The 11,522-nt window shown below is 42.3% G+C and overlaps 1 protein-coding gene across 1 annotated transcript; it reads left to right on the top strand.

Annotated features, from left to right (window-relative positions):
- Positions 1-588: 588 nt before the first annotated feature.
- TRMT10C (tRNA methyltransferase 10C, mitochondrial RNase P subunit) lies at positions 589-5,100 on the top strand. The gene is made up of 2 exons (XM_017869511.1): positions 589-751; positions 3,409-5,100. Exon 2 carries the CDS (start codon positions 3,439-3,441, stop codon positions 4,693-4,695), a length of 1,257 nt encoding a protein of 418 aa, XP_017725000.1. The 5' UTR covers positions 589-751; positions 3,409-3,438; the 3' UTR covers positions 4,696-5,100.
- Positions 5,101-11,522: the final 6,422 nt, after the last annotated feature.

Here is an 11,522-nt window from a genome sequence, read left to right on the forward strand (position 1 = left end):
TTTTAGTACTTTGTCAGCAAATGTTTATAAATACGGAGCCCAAGCAGACAGTCGGTTGAGAACAGGATTAGAAAGTTTTTGTTTTGCTTTTTGAGACGGAGTCTCGCTCTGTTGTCCAGCCTGGAGTGCAGTGGCCCGATCTCGGCTCACCGCAACCTCCGCCTCCCAGGTTCAAGTGATTCTCCTGCCTCAGCCTCCTGAGTAGCTGGGACTACATGGCGCGACACCACACCTGGCTAATTTCTGTGTTTTAAGTAGAGACGGGGTTTCACTATGTTGGCCAGGCTGGTCTCGAACTCCTGACCTCAAGTGATCCGGCCGCCTCAGCCTCCCAAACCGCTAGGATTACAGGCGTGAGCCACCTGGCAGGCCGAGAGACAGTTTTTAGGATAAATGGAGGAAAACACAACACAACACAACATAACACAACACAACACAGGTACAAGTCCATGACAACTAAGAGCGTAGTCTGCAAGTACCCAATTGCCTACTGACAGCTGTCTCGTCTACGCCGCTTCTTTCTGCCGGGAAAGCGTTCTTTGAGTGCTGTGACATAAAAAAGCAGCGCCGGAAGAGAGAGGGCGGAACTTCCGCCTGAGCCCCGGCGACCAATTTGGTCTACCGTGTGGAATGTTGGGTAAGCTGCGTTCTGGCTTCGGCGCGGGTCACCGGGCGTCCATACGGCGGAGTCCTTCGTCCTCTAGGGTTCCTGCACTTTGCGCCAGCTGGAACCACTATCTTTGCACTCCTGGTAAGCGAGTTTCTTCTTTCTCCTAATATGTGTGTTGGGGGTGGGAGGACGCCAGAGACGTTCCAAGACGCACTTAGTGGAGTGTATGCGCTCGGAAGGCCCAGAGGTACGAGGAAGCCTAGTGATTAATAAACTATAATTAGTGCAGTACCTTAAACAAAATCAGTGGTTCCTGAAACGATGTCCTTGATTGCTTTTTACAATTGGGGTTTTCATTTCTGTGGTATTCTAAGTCTTTACCAGTTACAAGAATAAAACTTTTAAAACTCTTTCTGAAATCAGTGTTTATTAGACTGGGGCCTGGGTACTCCAGTTTAAATATTTCGGGGATTTTAAAGTAAATTGTTTTCTCTTTAAAGGGAGGCTGAGCCGGGCGCGGTGGCTCACGCCTGTAATCCCAGCACATTGGGAGGCCGAGGCGGGCGGATCACGAGGTTAGGAGATACGAGACCATCCTGGCTAACACAGTGAAACCCCGTCTCTACTAAAAATACAAAAGAATTAGCCAGGCGTGGTGGGCGCCTGTAGTCCCAGCTACTCGGGAAGCTGAGGCAGGAGAATGACGTGAGCCCGGGAGGCGGAGCTTGCAATGACCCAAGATCGCGCCACTGCACTCCAGCCTGGGCGACAGAGCGATACTCCTTCTCAAAAAAATAATAAAGGGAGGCTGAACTTTTTTTCTTTCTTTTAATGTAAGAAGCATCGATCAAGGATATTAGGAAAATATTTGCGTGATTACTGTGAGCCAAATACTGTCAAGCATTGGATTCAATGTTAACATTATAGACAAAGTCCTTGTCCTCATGGACGCTAGTTAGTCCTTACCATCTAGAGAGGCAAATAGATAACCAGTCAATTACAGTACAATGTTAAAAGTACTGTCATAGGCACAAGAGTGCTGTGAAAACTAATGGTGGAATACTAAAGTGTGAGGTGAAGAGTAGCTAGAGATGCTGATGCTGCTGACCTGGCCGCAAAAGGCTTAGAAATATATGTTGGGAACAATACCAATGGATAGCAATATCCCTTGAAACAGAACACTGAAGGAGGACCAGATTGTGAAGCAAAGCTAGAGGGGTTATTTTGATTTGTTGCATTTGAGATGTTTTTTGTTTTTGTTTGAGACAGTCTTACTCTGTCGCCCAGACTGGAGTGCAGTGGTACAATCTCCGCTCACTGCAACTTCCGCCCCCCCCCCCACCCTCCGTGTTCAAGCAATTCTTCTACTTCAGCTTCACGAGTGGCTGGGATTACAGGCGTGCACCACCACACCTGGCTAATTTTTGTAATTTTAGTAGAAATGGGGTTTCACCATGTAGGTCAGGGTGGTCTCAAACTCCTGGCCTCAAGCGATCTTCCTCCTTGGCCTTCCAAAGTGCTGGGATTACAGGAGTAAGCCACTGCACCCGGCCTGCATTTGAGGTGTCTTTCTGATGAATGGTCATTGAAGCCACAGAAGTAAGTCACATCTCACAAGGGAAATATATAGATTGAAAAAAAGAATAGGATAGAATGCAGAGTTATATCCACCTTTAAGGGAGAGGCATCTGGACATCAGTGCACAGGTCAGAGAGCAGGAAACCTGTGCAGGGTCATTAAATGAAGCCAAGGGAAGAAGGAATTTTTCAAGTGTTTTATTTGCATTTCGTAAAAAATTTGAATTCCCTTTATTTCTTTTCCTTCAAATTTGAGACTAGTTTTACATCTGTAAGCACCTTCAATATCTCATGGACATCCAGGCCTTTAGGATAAAATTGTGGAGATTTTTATACATTTGTCCCAATCTTGGACATTTTCTTTGTTAAAAACATTATTTGCTGCAAAATAAAGCCTGAACTGGGGAAGAGTTTGTTGCTATTTTTTAATCAGTAGATCTCGGTATATTTCTGTAATGAGGGCATTGGTACAGCAGTTCCTAAGTGCTTTTTACCTTTTGCCATTCTCAGTTGCTTTCATGTCCTTTGTCTTTGTTGCTTTTGTGAAGGATCTTGTGTTTGGTTCTGTATCTGGGCTTAGTGTAGAATGGAGGAGAATGGAGCATCATGATGTCAGCTGCCTTGGTGATACATAAATTTGTTGCCCAGTAACATTGATTATCTGGGCCCCTAGATAAAAATCTAAAAAGGAAAGTTATCCTTTTAGCTAAAGCAATAGTGAAATTCATGTCTAAAATAAGAGTCTCACTCTGTCACCCAGGCTGGAGTGCAGTGGCACAATCTTGGCTCACTGCAACCTCCACCTCCCAGGTTCAAGCAGTTCTCCTGCCTCAACCTCCCAAGAAGCTGGGATTACAGGTGTCTGCCACCATACCTGGCTAATTTTTGTATTTTTGGTAGAGATGAGGTTTCTCACCATGTTGGCCAGGCTAGGCTTGAACTGCTGATCTCAGGTGATCCCCGACCTTGGCCTCCCAAAGTGCTGGGATTACAGGCATGAGCCACTGCACCCGGCCAAGAACCCAACTAAGTTTTAAACTTTTTGCTCAATGAGTGATCACAGGCTCTAGGCCACAGGAGTCTAGAAAAAAAAAATTGGTACAAAGATTTGACTTTGTGTTTCAAAAATTGATTTTATTTTGGTATTTCAGATTTATACTTGCACAATTAGTTGATAAGTTTTAAAATCTTAATTTTAATTGCATTTTTCTTCTTTTACAGAAGTTATCTTACATATCTGCTTTCCTCAAAATGAGTGTTTGTGTCAATTTCTTCAGACCTTTCACCAGGTTTTTGGTGCCATTTACCCTTCCTAGGAAGAGAAATAATTTATATTCAACAATTTTGCAGAGGTACATATCTTCCAAAATACCAGCTGTTACTTATCCTAATAATGAGAGTACACCCCCTTCTGAAAAGCTAGAATTGGATAAGTGGAAAACTACCATGAAATCTAGTGTGCAAGAAGAATGTGTTTCAACAGTCTCAAGCAGTAAGGATGAAGATCCTCTAGCTGCCACCAGAGAGTTCATTGAGATGTGGAGATTGCTTGGCAAAGAAGTACCAGAACATATCACTGAAGAAGAGCTCAAAACCATTATGGAATGTGTTTCTAAAACAGCAAAAAAAAAATATTTAAAATATTTATATGTGAAGGAAAAACAGAAAAAAGCTAAGCAAATAAAAAAGGAAATGAAAGCAGCAGCAAGGGAAGAAGCAAAAAATGTCAAGCTGCTGGAAACCACTGAGGAAGATAAACAGCAAAACTTTCTATTTTTACGACTTTGGGATAGGAATATAAACATTGCAATGAGCTGGAAGGGTGCCCAGGCCATGCAGTTTGGACAACCTTTGGTTTTTGACATGGCTTATGAAAATTATATGAAACCAAAGGAATTGCAGTATACTATTTCCCAGCTTTTAGAAAGTGAAGGATGGAACAGAAGAAATGTTGATCCTTTCCATATTTATTTCTGCAATCTAAAAACAGATGGTGCTTATCACAGAGAGTTGGTTAAACGGTATGAAGAAAAATGGGACAAATTGCTTTTAACAGCAACAGAAAAGTCTCATGTAGATTTATTTCCAAAGGACAGTATTATCTATTTAACTGCAGATTCTCCCAATGTTATGACTACTTTCAGGCATGACAAAGTTTATATAATTGGGTCTTTTGTTGATAAGAAGATGCAGCCAGGCACATCCCTAGCCAAGGCAAAACGGCTGAACCTGGCAACCGAATGCCTTCCATTAGATAAATATTTACAATGGGATACTGGTAACAAAAATCTCACCTTAGATCAAATGATGCGTATTTTGTTATGTCTGAAAAACACTGGTAATTGGGAAGAGGCTCTGAAATTTGTTCCCAAGAGAAAACATACTGGTTTTCTGGAGATTTCTCAGCATTCTCAAGAGTTTATCGACAGATTGAAGAAGGCAAAAACTTTTAATTCATTTTCAAAAGGTTCTCTAAATGTGTGTGCACAGAAGAGGTGGCTCAAATGAGAACATTTCATGGCGTACAAAGTAAATGGGTTGGAAATACAGTTCTGTTAATATATGTCTTCCCAAATAATTCATTTTTCTCTTCTAAAGGTAGTCTTTCCCAACTGACTGCAGGGTTGTGTCTTTTCCCAATTAAATATCTGCAGAACTTTGGAATTATACTTTTACTGTAAAAAGATAAGTAAAAAGAATTGTCCAAGATTGTTGAACAGAATCATCTTTAAATTATCCCAACTAAATAGTTGTACCATTGGCAGACTTTTTTATGGAGGTTCCTAGAGGGTGGTGCCCTGGGGAGGGCTTGGAAGCTCCGCACCCCTTCCCCAATACCTTTCCCTGTGCATCTCTTCATCTGTATGTTTTGTAGTGTCTTTTATAGTAAACTAGTAAATGTGTTTGCTTCAATTGTATGAGCCACTCAAGCAGATTAATCAAGAGAAGGAGTTGGTACTCCAACTTGAAGCCAGTCAGTCAGAAGTTCTGTAGGCCCAGATTTGCAACTTGTGCTGGGGTGGGAGGAGGGAGCAGTTTCGGGGACTGGGCCCTCAACCTGTGGGGTCTGACACTATCTCCAGGTAGATAGTATCTGAATTGAATTACAGAACATTCGGCTGGTGTCCAGTGCAGAACTGATTGCTTGTGTGTTGATGAGAAATTCCCCCACATTTGGTCACAGAAGTCTTCTGTCTGTGTTGCTTGTTGAGGGAGAAAATAGGAAAAAGGACTTTTGAGTTTGGGGGGGTTTTCCATACAACTATGAAAAACGGGTTCACGGATAAAACTGATTTCTTGTCCTCTTACGGAAAAAGGGATTTATGCCTGGTGCACTGGCTCACTCCTGTAATCCCAGCACTTTGGGAGGCCATCGCAGGCTGATCACTTGAGCCCAGGAGTTTGATACCAGCATGGGCAACATGGTGAAACCCCATCTCTAAAAAAAATACAAAAATTAGCCAGGTGTGGTGGTGTGTGCATGTAGTCCCTGCTACTTGGGAGGCTGAGGTAGGAGGATCACTTGAGCCTGGGAGGTGGAGGTTGCAGTGAACCGACATTGCACCACTGTGCTATAGCCTGGGCAACAGAGTGAGACCCTGTCTCAGAAACTAAAAATAACATTTTTGAAAACATGGGAAATAGGAATGATATAGGCAACTATTCCTAATTTCTGAATTGGAAATTAGCATAAGTGTCCAATGCATTTCTTTTCTTTTTTTTGTTTTTTGTGATGGAGCCTCACCTTGTAACCCAGGCTGGAGTGCAGTGGTGTGATCATGGCTCGCTGCAGCCACAATCTCCTGGGCTCAAGCGAGCCTCCTGCCTCAGTTTCCCAAGTAGCTGGAATTTTAGAACCCTGAATGATGCCCTGTTGCAGGGTTGCATTTGCTAGAATAGACGCCATTTCTTCATACAAAGACTGTCCGTCTTTAGGCCATGTGCTTAAAAGATTGCATCCACTAAGGAGGTATTCGTTTCCTAATTTGCCCAAAGACAGACAAGGTGACATCTCCACAGAATTCAAGTGAGAGTAAGCTATGAAGATATAAGGGAAGGGAATTCCAAGTAAAAGGAACAAGTGTAAAAGCCCTTGAGCGAGGGTTCAAGGTCCAACAAGGAGGTTGGTGCGCCTGAAGCAAAAGGAGTAAAGAGCTGAAGATCAGGTCACAGGAGTAGCTAGATCTGTCAGCGCATCTTAAGCCACCATAAGAACTCTTATTCACTGTTATATCCCTAGAGCCTGGTGCTTAAACATTTGAATAGATGAATCTGACTCATTCTCCACCTCCCACCCCCATGGTTTTGTACATTTATTCTATGTGAAAACATTAACAGAAACTTTTCCTCCAGCCCAGATATAAATCTGAAATGGGTGATTTTTTTCCTCCCCCTCCTTGGATGATTTCTTTTCTTCCTCTTTCTCTGATTCTTGTCTTTTCTTGCCCACTTGCTACCACCACCCCATTTAGGGATCTTCATCTTGTCTTCATCTCTTCCCACCTGTCCCACCCCACCCCAAATTGGATTAAGTTTAAAATGATCACTTTGGCTGCTATGTTGAGAAGAGATTATAAGAGAGAGACCAGTTAGGAGGCTATTGCAGTAACAAAAGTGAGAGATAATAGGTAGGTAGTGAGACGCAGTCAGATCTGAATGTGTTTAGTCTGAAGGGGTAAAGCTGGCAGTAATGGATTGGATGGGAGAAAAATAAAATTTAGGGACGACTTCAAGATTGTTTACTAGAGAAACTGGAAGGACTTGTTACTATTTACTGAAATGCAGAAGCTTTGAGGGGGCAGGTAATCCAAAGTTAACTTTGGGACATTTTACAGTTGCCTATTAGATGTCCAAGTGGAGATGTCAAGTGGTCAGTTGGATATATGAGCCTGGAGTTCAGAGACAAGGTCTGGCTAGAGATGTTAATAATGTAGTTAAATGCTCCAGACTAGTTGAGGCCATCTAGGGAGTCTGTGTGGATAAAGATATCTGATGTTTGAGCCCTGAGGTACTCCAACATTTAGAGGTGTGGGAGATAAGAAGGAACCGGCAAATAAGACTGAGGTAGAGCAACCAGTAAGAAACGAGAGAAAATGTCCTGGAGGCAAAATGAAAAAAAGTGTTTCATGCTGCAGATCAAGTAAGATGAAGTCTGAGAGCTGACCACTGAATGTAGGAATGAGGACACTGCTGATTATCTTGACAACAGCAATTTCAATGGAGGGTTGAAAAGAAAGCCAATTGGAGTAGGGTTAAAAGAGAGTGGACAAAGCCAGGTGCAGTGGCTCAGGCCTGTAATCCCAGCACTTTGGGAGGCCGAGGCTGGCAGATCACCTGAGGTCGGGAATTCAAGACCACCCTGACGAACATGGAGAAACACCATCTCTACTAAAAATACAAAAAAAAAAAAAAAAAAAAAAGCTGGGCATAGCGGTGCATGCCTGTAATCCCAGCTATTTGGGAGGCTAAGGCAGGAGAATCGCTTGAACCTGGGAGATGGAAGTTGCGATGAGCCAAGATCATGCCATTACACTCCAGCCTGGGCAACAAGAGCGAAACTCCGTCTCAAAAAAAATTAAAAAAAAAAAAAAAAAAAAAAAAAAAAAAAGTTGGAGCTAGTGAGCGTGGTGGTGTGTGCCTTTAGTCTCAGCTACTTGGTGGGCTGAGCCAGGCGGATCGTTTGAGCCTGTGATGTGGAGGTTGCAGTGAGCCATGATTATGTCATTGCATTCCAGGTTGGGTAACAGAGCAAGACCCTGTCTCAAAAGATAAAGAATGGACAGATATAGGAGACAGAGTATGAACAATCTTTTCAAAGAGTTTCTATATGAAGGGAAATAGGAATGAGGAGCTAGAGGAAGATACGAGATCAATAGAAGAGTCTTTTATTAAGATGGGAGACATAAAAGCATGTATGTATGATGTTGGGAATGCCTCAATAGTAGAAAGAAAAATCGGATGGAACAATAGTGATGTGTGTAAACAAGGACAGGCTCCACTTCATAAATTTTAGGGCCCTAGCCACTGAGTCAATTGAATCAGAAACTGGCAGTGGGGCCCAGCAATCTGTGTTTTAAAATGTCCTTCAGGTGACTCTGATGTACACTGAAATTGAGAATAGTCTAAGGACATGTAGTAGAATTATAAGGCTACATTAAGAACCTACTTAATGGCTTACGTCTGTAATCCCAGAATTTTGGGAGGCTAAGGCAGGAGGATCACTTGAGCCCAGGAGTTCAAGGCTGCAGTGAGCTATGAGCCACTGCACTCTAACTTGGGCAACAGAACGAGATCCTGTCTCAAAAAAAAAAAAACTATTTACGGTTAGTGAAATCATGATTAGCCACTTTTCTTCTCCACTCTAATTTTTTTTTGGTAGCTCTTGGCCTGAATTTCAAGTTCAGCTCCACTTCTTCCCTTTTCCGTGCCCAAATTCCCTCTTCCATAAAAATGGGAGTAATAGTAGCACTTAAGTCATAGGGTTGTAATGATTTAATGTACTTAATTTCATGTAGAATACCTACAACAATGCTTGGTGTATAGTAAGCTTGAATAAATGTTAGATATTATAGTTGTCACCTCACAAATTACACATCTAAATTAACATAACAATTGCTCGTATTACCTTCCATGTCCAACTTTTTAAACCACTTAAATAGCTCATTAGAGGTTATAATCCATAGCTACTACTAAGCAAGCTCTCACCATGGCCAGGCAGCATATTAATAGATTTTACCTTTATTATCTCACTTAATGCCTTCAGTAACCCTATATGAATTATTCCATTTGTATAGTTATAACATATTCCATAACATTTTTATCCAGTCCAAACTCACAGAATTAGCAAAACGCAGAGTTAGAATTTAAGTCCAGTTTTTGTGTGGTGCAAAACTAATGCTCTTTGCCTTGGACTACATTGCCTATTCATTGTCAGAAAACAACACCTCAAAATTCAGTGCTTTGACATGCTGAACTAGAGAAGCAGCCACAACATGTCTCTGATCTCCCCACCCAACCTCCTGCCTCTCAATCCTCTGCCTCCCCCAAAACACGGGATAAGACTGTTCTTTGAAGTTTCTTATCTACATAGAAACCAGACCCATCAAAGAACACAATTGCTTTCTATCTCCTTCCTCCCTGAAATTTCATTAACCAGAAGAAATTAAAACATATCACAAAGCCAGACACAGTGGTGCACACATGTAGTCCCAGCTACTTGTGAGTCTCAGATGGGAGGATTCTTGAGGCCAGGAGTTTGAGGCTGTAGTGTGCTATCATCATGCCTGTGAATAGCCACCACACTCCAGCCTGGGCAACACAGTGGGACCTGGTCTCAAGAAAAAAACAAAACTCACATCACAGAGAAGGAGACTGAAAATTAACCACCACACTTAGAGCCCAAACTTTGCCTCAAACTACTGTTTTTTGTTTTTGAGACAGGGTCTCACCCTATCACCCCGGTTGGAGTGCAGTGGCGAGATCTTGGCTCACTGCAATCTTGCCTCCTGGGCTCAAGTGATCCTTCCATCTCAGCCTCCCTAGTAGCTGGGATTATGGGAGTGAGTCACTCACCCCTGGCCTTCAAATTATTGTTGGTTCTCTAGTTTCATTTGGTTCACAAAGAGAATAATTTACAAGTGAATTTCTGCATTAATCTCTCCTAAAATCATTTACTACTCCTCTAAAATTGCCTGTAGCCTCCCCACCTCTCTCTCCCCTGTGAAAAGTATTTAAGCTTCAACCATCTGACCCTTTTTTGAGTTTTCTTATTTTGTTGTGTTTTTCCCCACGCTTATGCACATTAATTTGTTAGGCTTCTCTCTTGTTAACCTGTCTTTTGTTATAAGCATGTTGTCATGACTCTTGATGGGGAGGAAAGTGATCACCCCCTTTCCACCCCTTCATACTACACTACTTTTTCATTTCCTAACCCGTTTGTAGGAGGCTACTGAAGCTTGCATTAATTTCTTCAATAGATATTTATCCAGACTAGTATAATCCAGGTGCTGGGGAAACACTGGCGAACATGACAGGCACACCTCATGAAACTCACAGAACTGAAAGGTGAATGGATTACTATCTTCATCCTTTTTTTGTTTTGTTTTTTTTCCCTTACATACGTAGTCCTGCACATCCTTAACTTCTGCAGTGTGGTATATGGGGACTGGATCCGCTCCTAAACAGGTATGTGACTTCTCTGAGCTTTATCTTTTTCACTTAAAAATTACAAGAATCGTCCAGGCGCGGTGGCTACTGCCTGTAATCCCAGCACTTAGGGAGGCTGAGGTGGGCGGATCACAAAGTCAGGAGATGGAGATCAGCCTGGCCAACATAGTGAAACCCCTTCTCTACTAAAAATACAAACAGCCGGGTGTGGCAGCACACACCTGTTGTCCCAGCTACTCAGTAGGCTGAGGCAGGAGAATCGCTTGAACCCAGGAGGCGGAGGTTGCAGTGAGTCGAGACCATGCCATTGCACTCCAGCCTGGGTGACAGAGTGAGAGACTCCATCCCCCCCAGAAAATATTACAAGCATCTATAAATACATAATCTCAAATAAAAATCTTCGCGTATACCTCCATTTTTAAAATGTTCTCTTTTCGCTGAGGAGGTGGAGGAGAGTCTCAAGGATTACCTCGAAAAGATCACAAGGAAAATGAAACAAACATGAATTAAGTACCTGTAAGATAGTTTCCTGGTTACTTTTACATACTTGATGATAAATGATGGCTCAGGGACTTCAACCTAGATCACAAAATCACCACACTGCCCTGCTTCTGTCATGGGAAACACATTTTGATACTTTCTTCATTCTTTCTCCACTCCCTAGACTTGAAGCCCGAGGTGTAATCCATCTGCAAATATTGAACACTTTTCATATATGAAACGCACAGTACAGTTTTAAAAACTGGGTCTCTGTTGTCAAGAACTTTTGAGCCATTCACAGACAACTGTTTAAAAACACACACACACAAACTGAGGGAAGTATGAAGTGACCAAATAATGGTATACAAAAATGATCTCATTTGAGCCCTATTACCACTCTTTGAGAAGGTACTATTATTATATCTCTTTTATAGAGAAGAAAAGGTAGGTCTGTAGGCAGTAAGCAAGTCTCTAGGTTACTCAAGCAGGAAAGGGCAAAACAGATTCAAATCCAAGTTGACTCCTAAGACTTTCTCTAACTATATATTGTAGAGCAAACCCAGAAATTCCAGTTCCCTAAGCAAGTAATAGACCCCATTTGGCTAGGAGGGCTGGATAAACACTGAGAAAGGGGGAAGATGAAGCCGAAAAGGTAGGCTAGGGCCTAATGTAACTCACGGACTTCATTC

The sequence above is a fragment of the Rhinopithecus bieti genome, unplaced genomic scaffold (assembly GCF_001698545.2).
Source record: "Rhinopithecus bieti isolate Rb0 unplaced genomic scaffold, ASM169854v2 scaffold_4640, whole genome shotgun sequence".
Taxonomy (NCBI): Eukaryota; Metazoa; Chordata; class Mammalia; order Primates; family Cercopithecidae; genus Rhinopithecus; species Rhinopithecus bieti.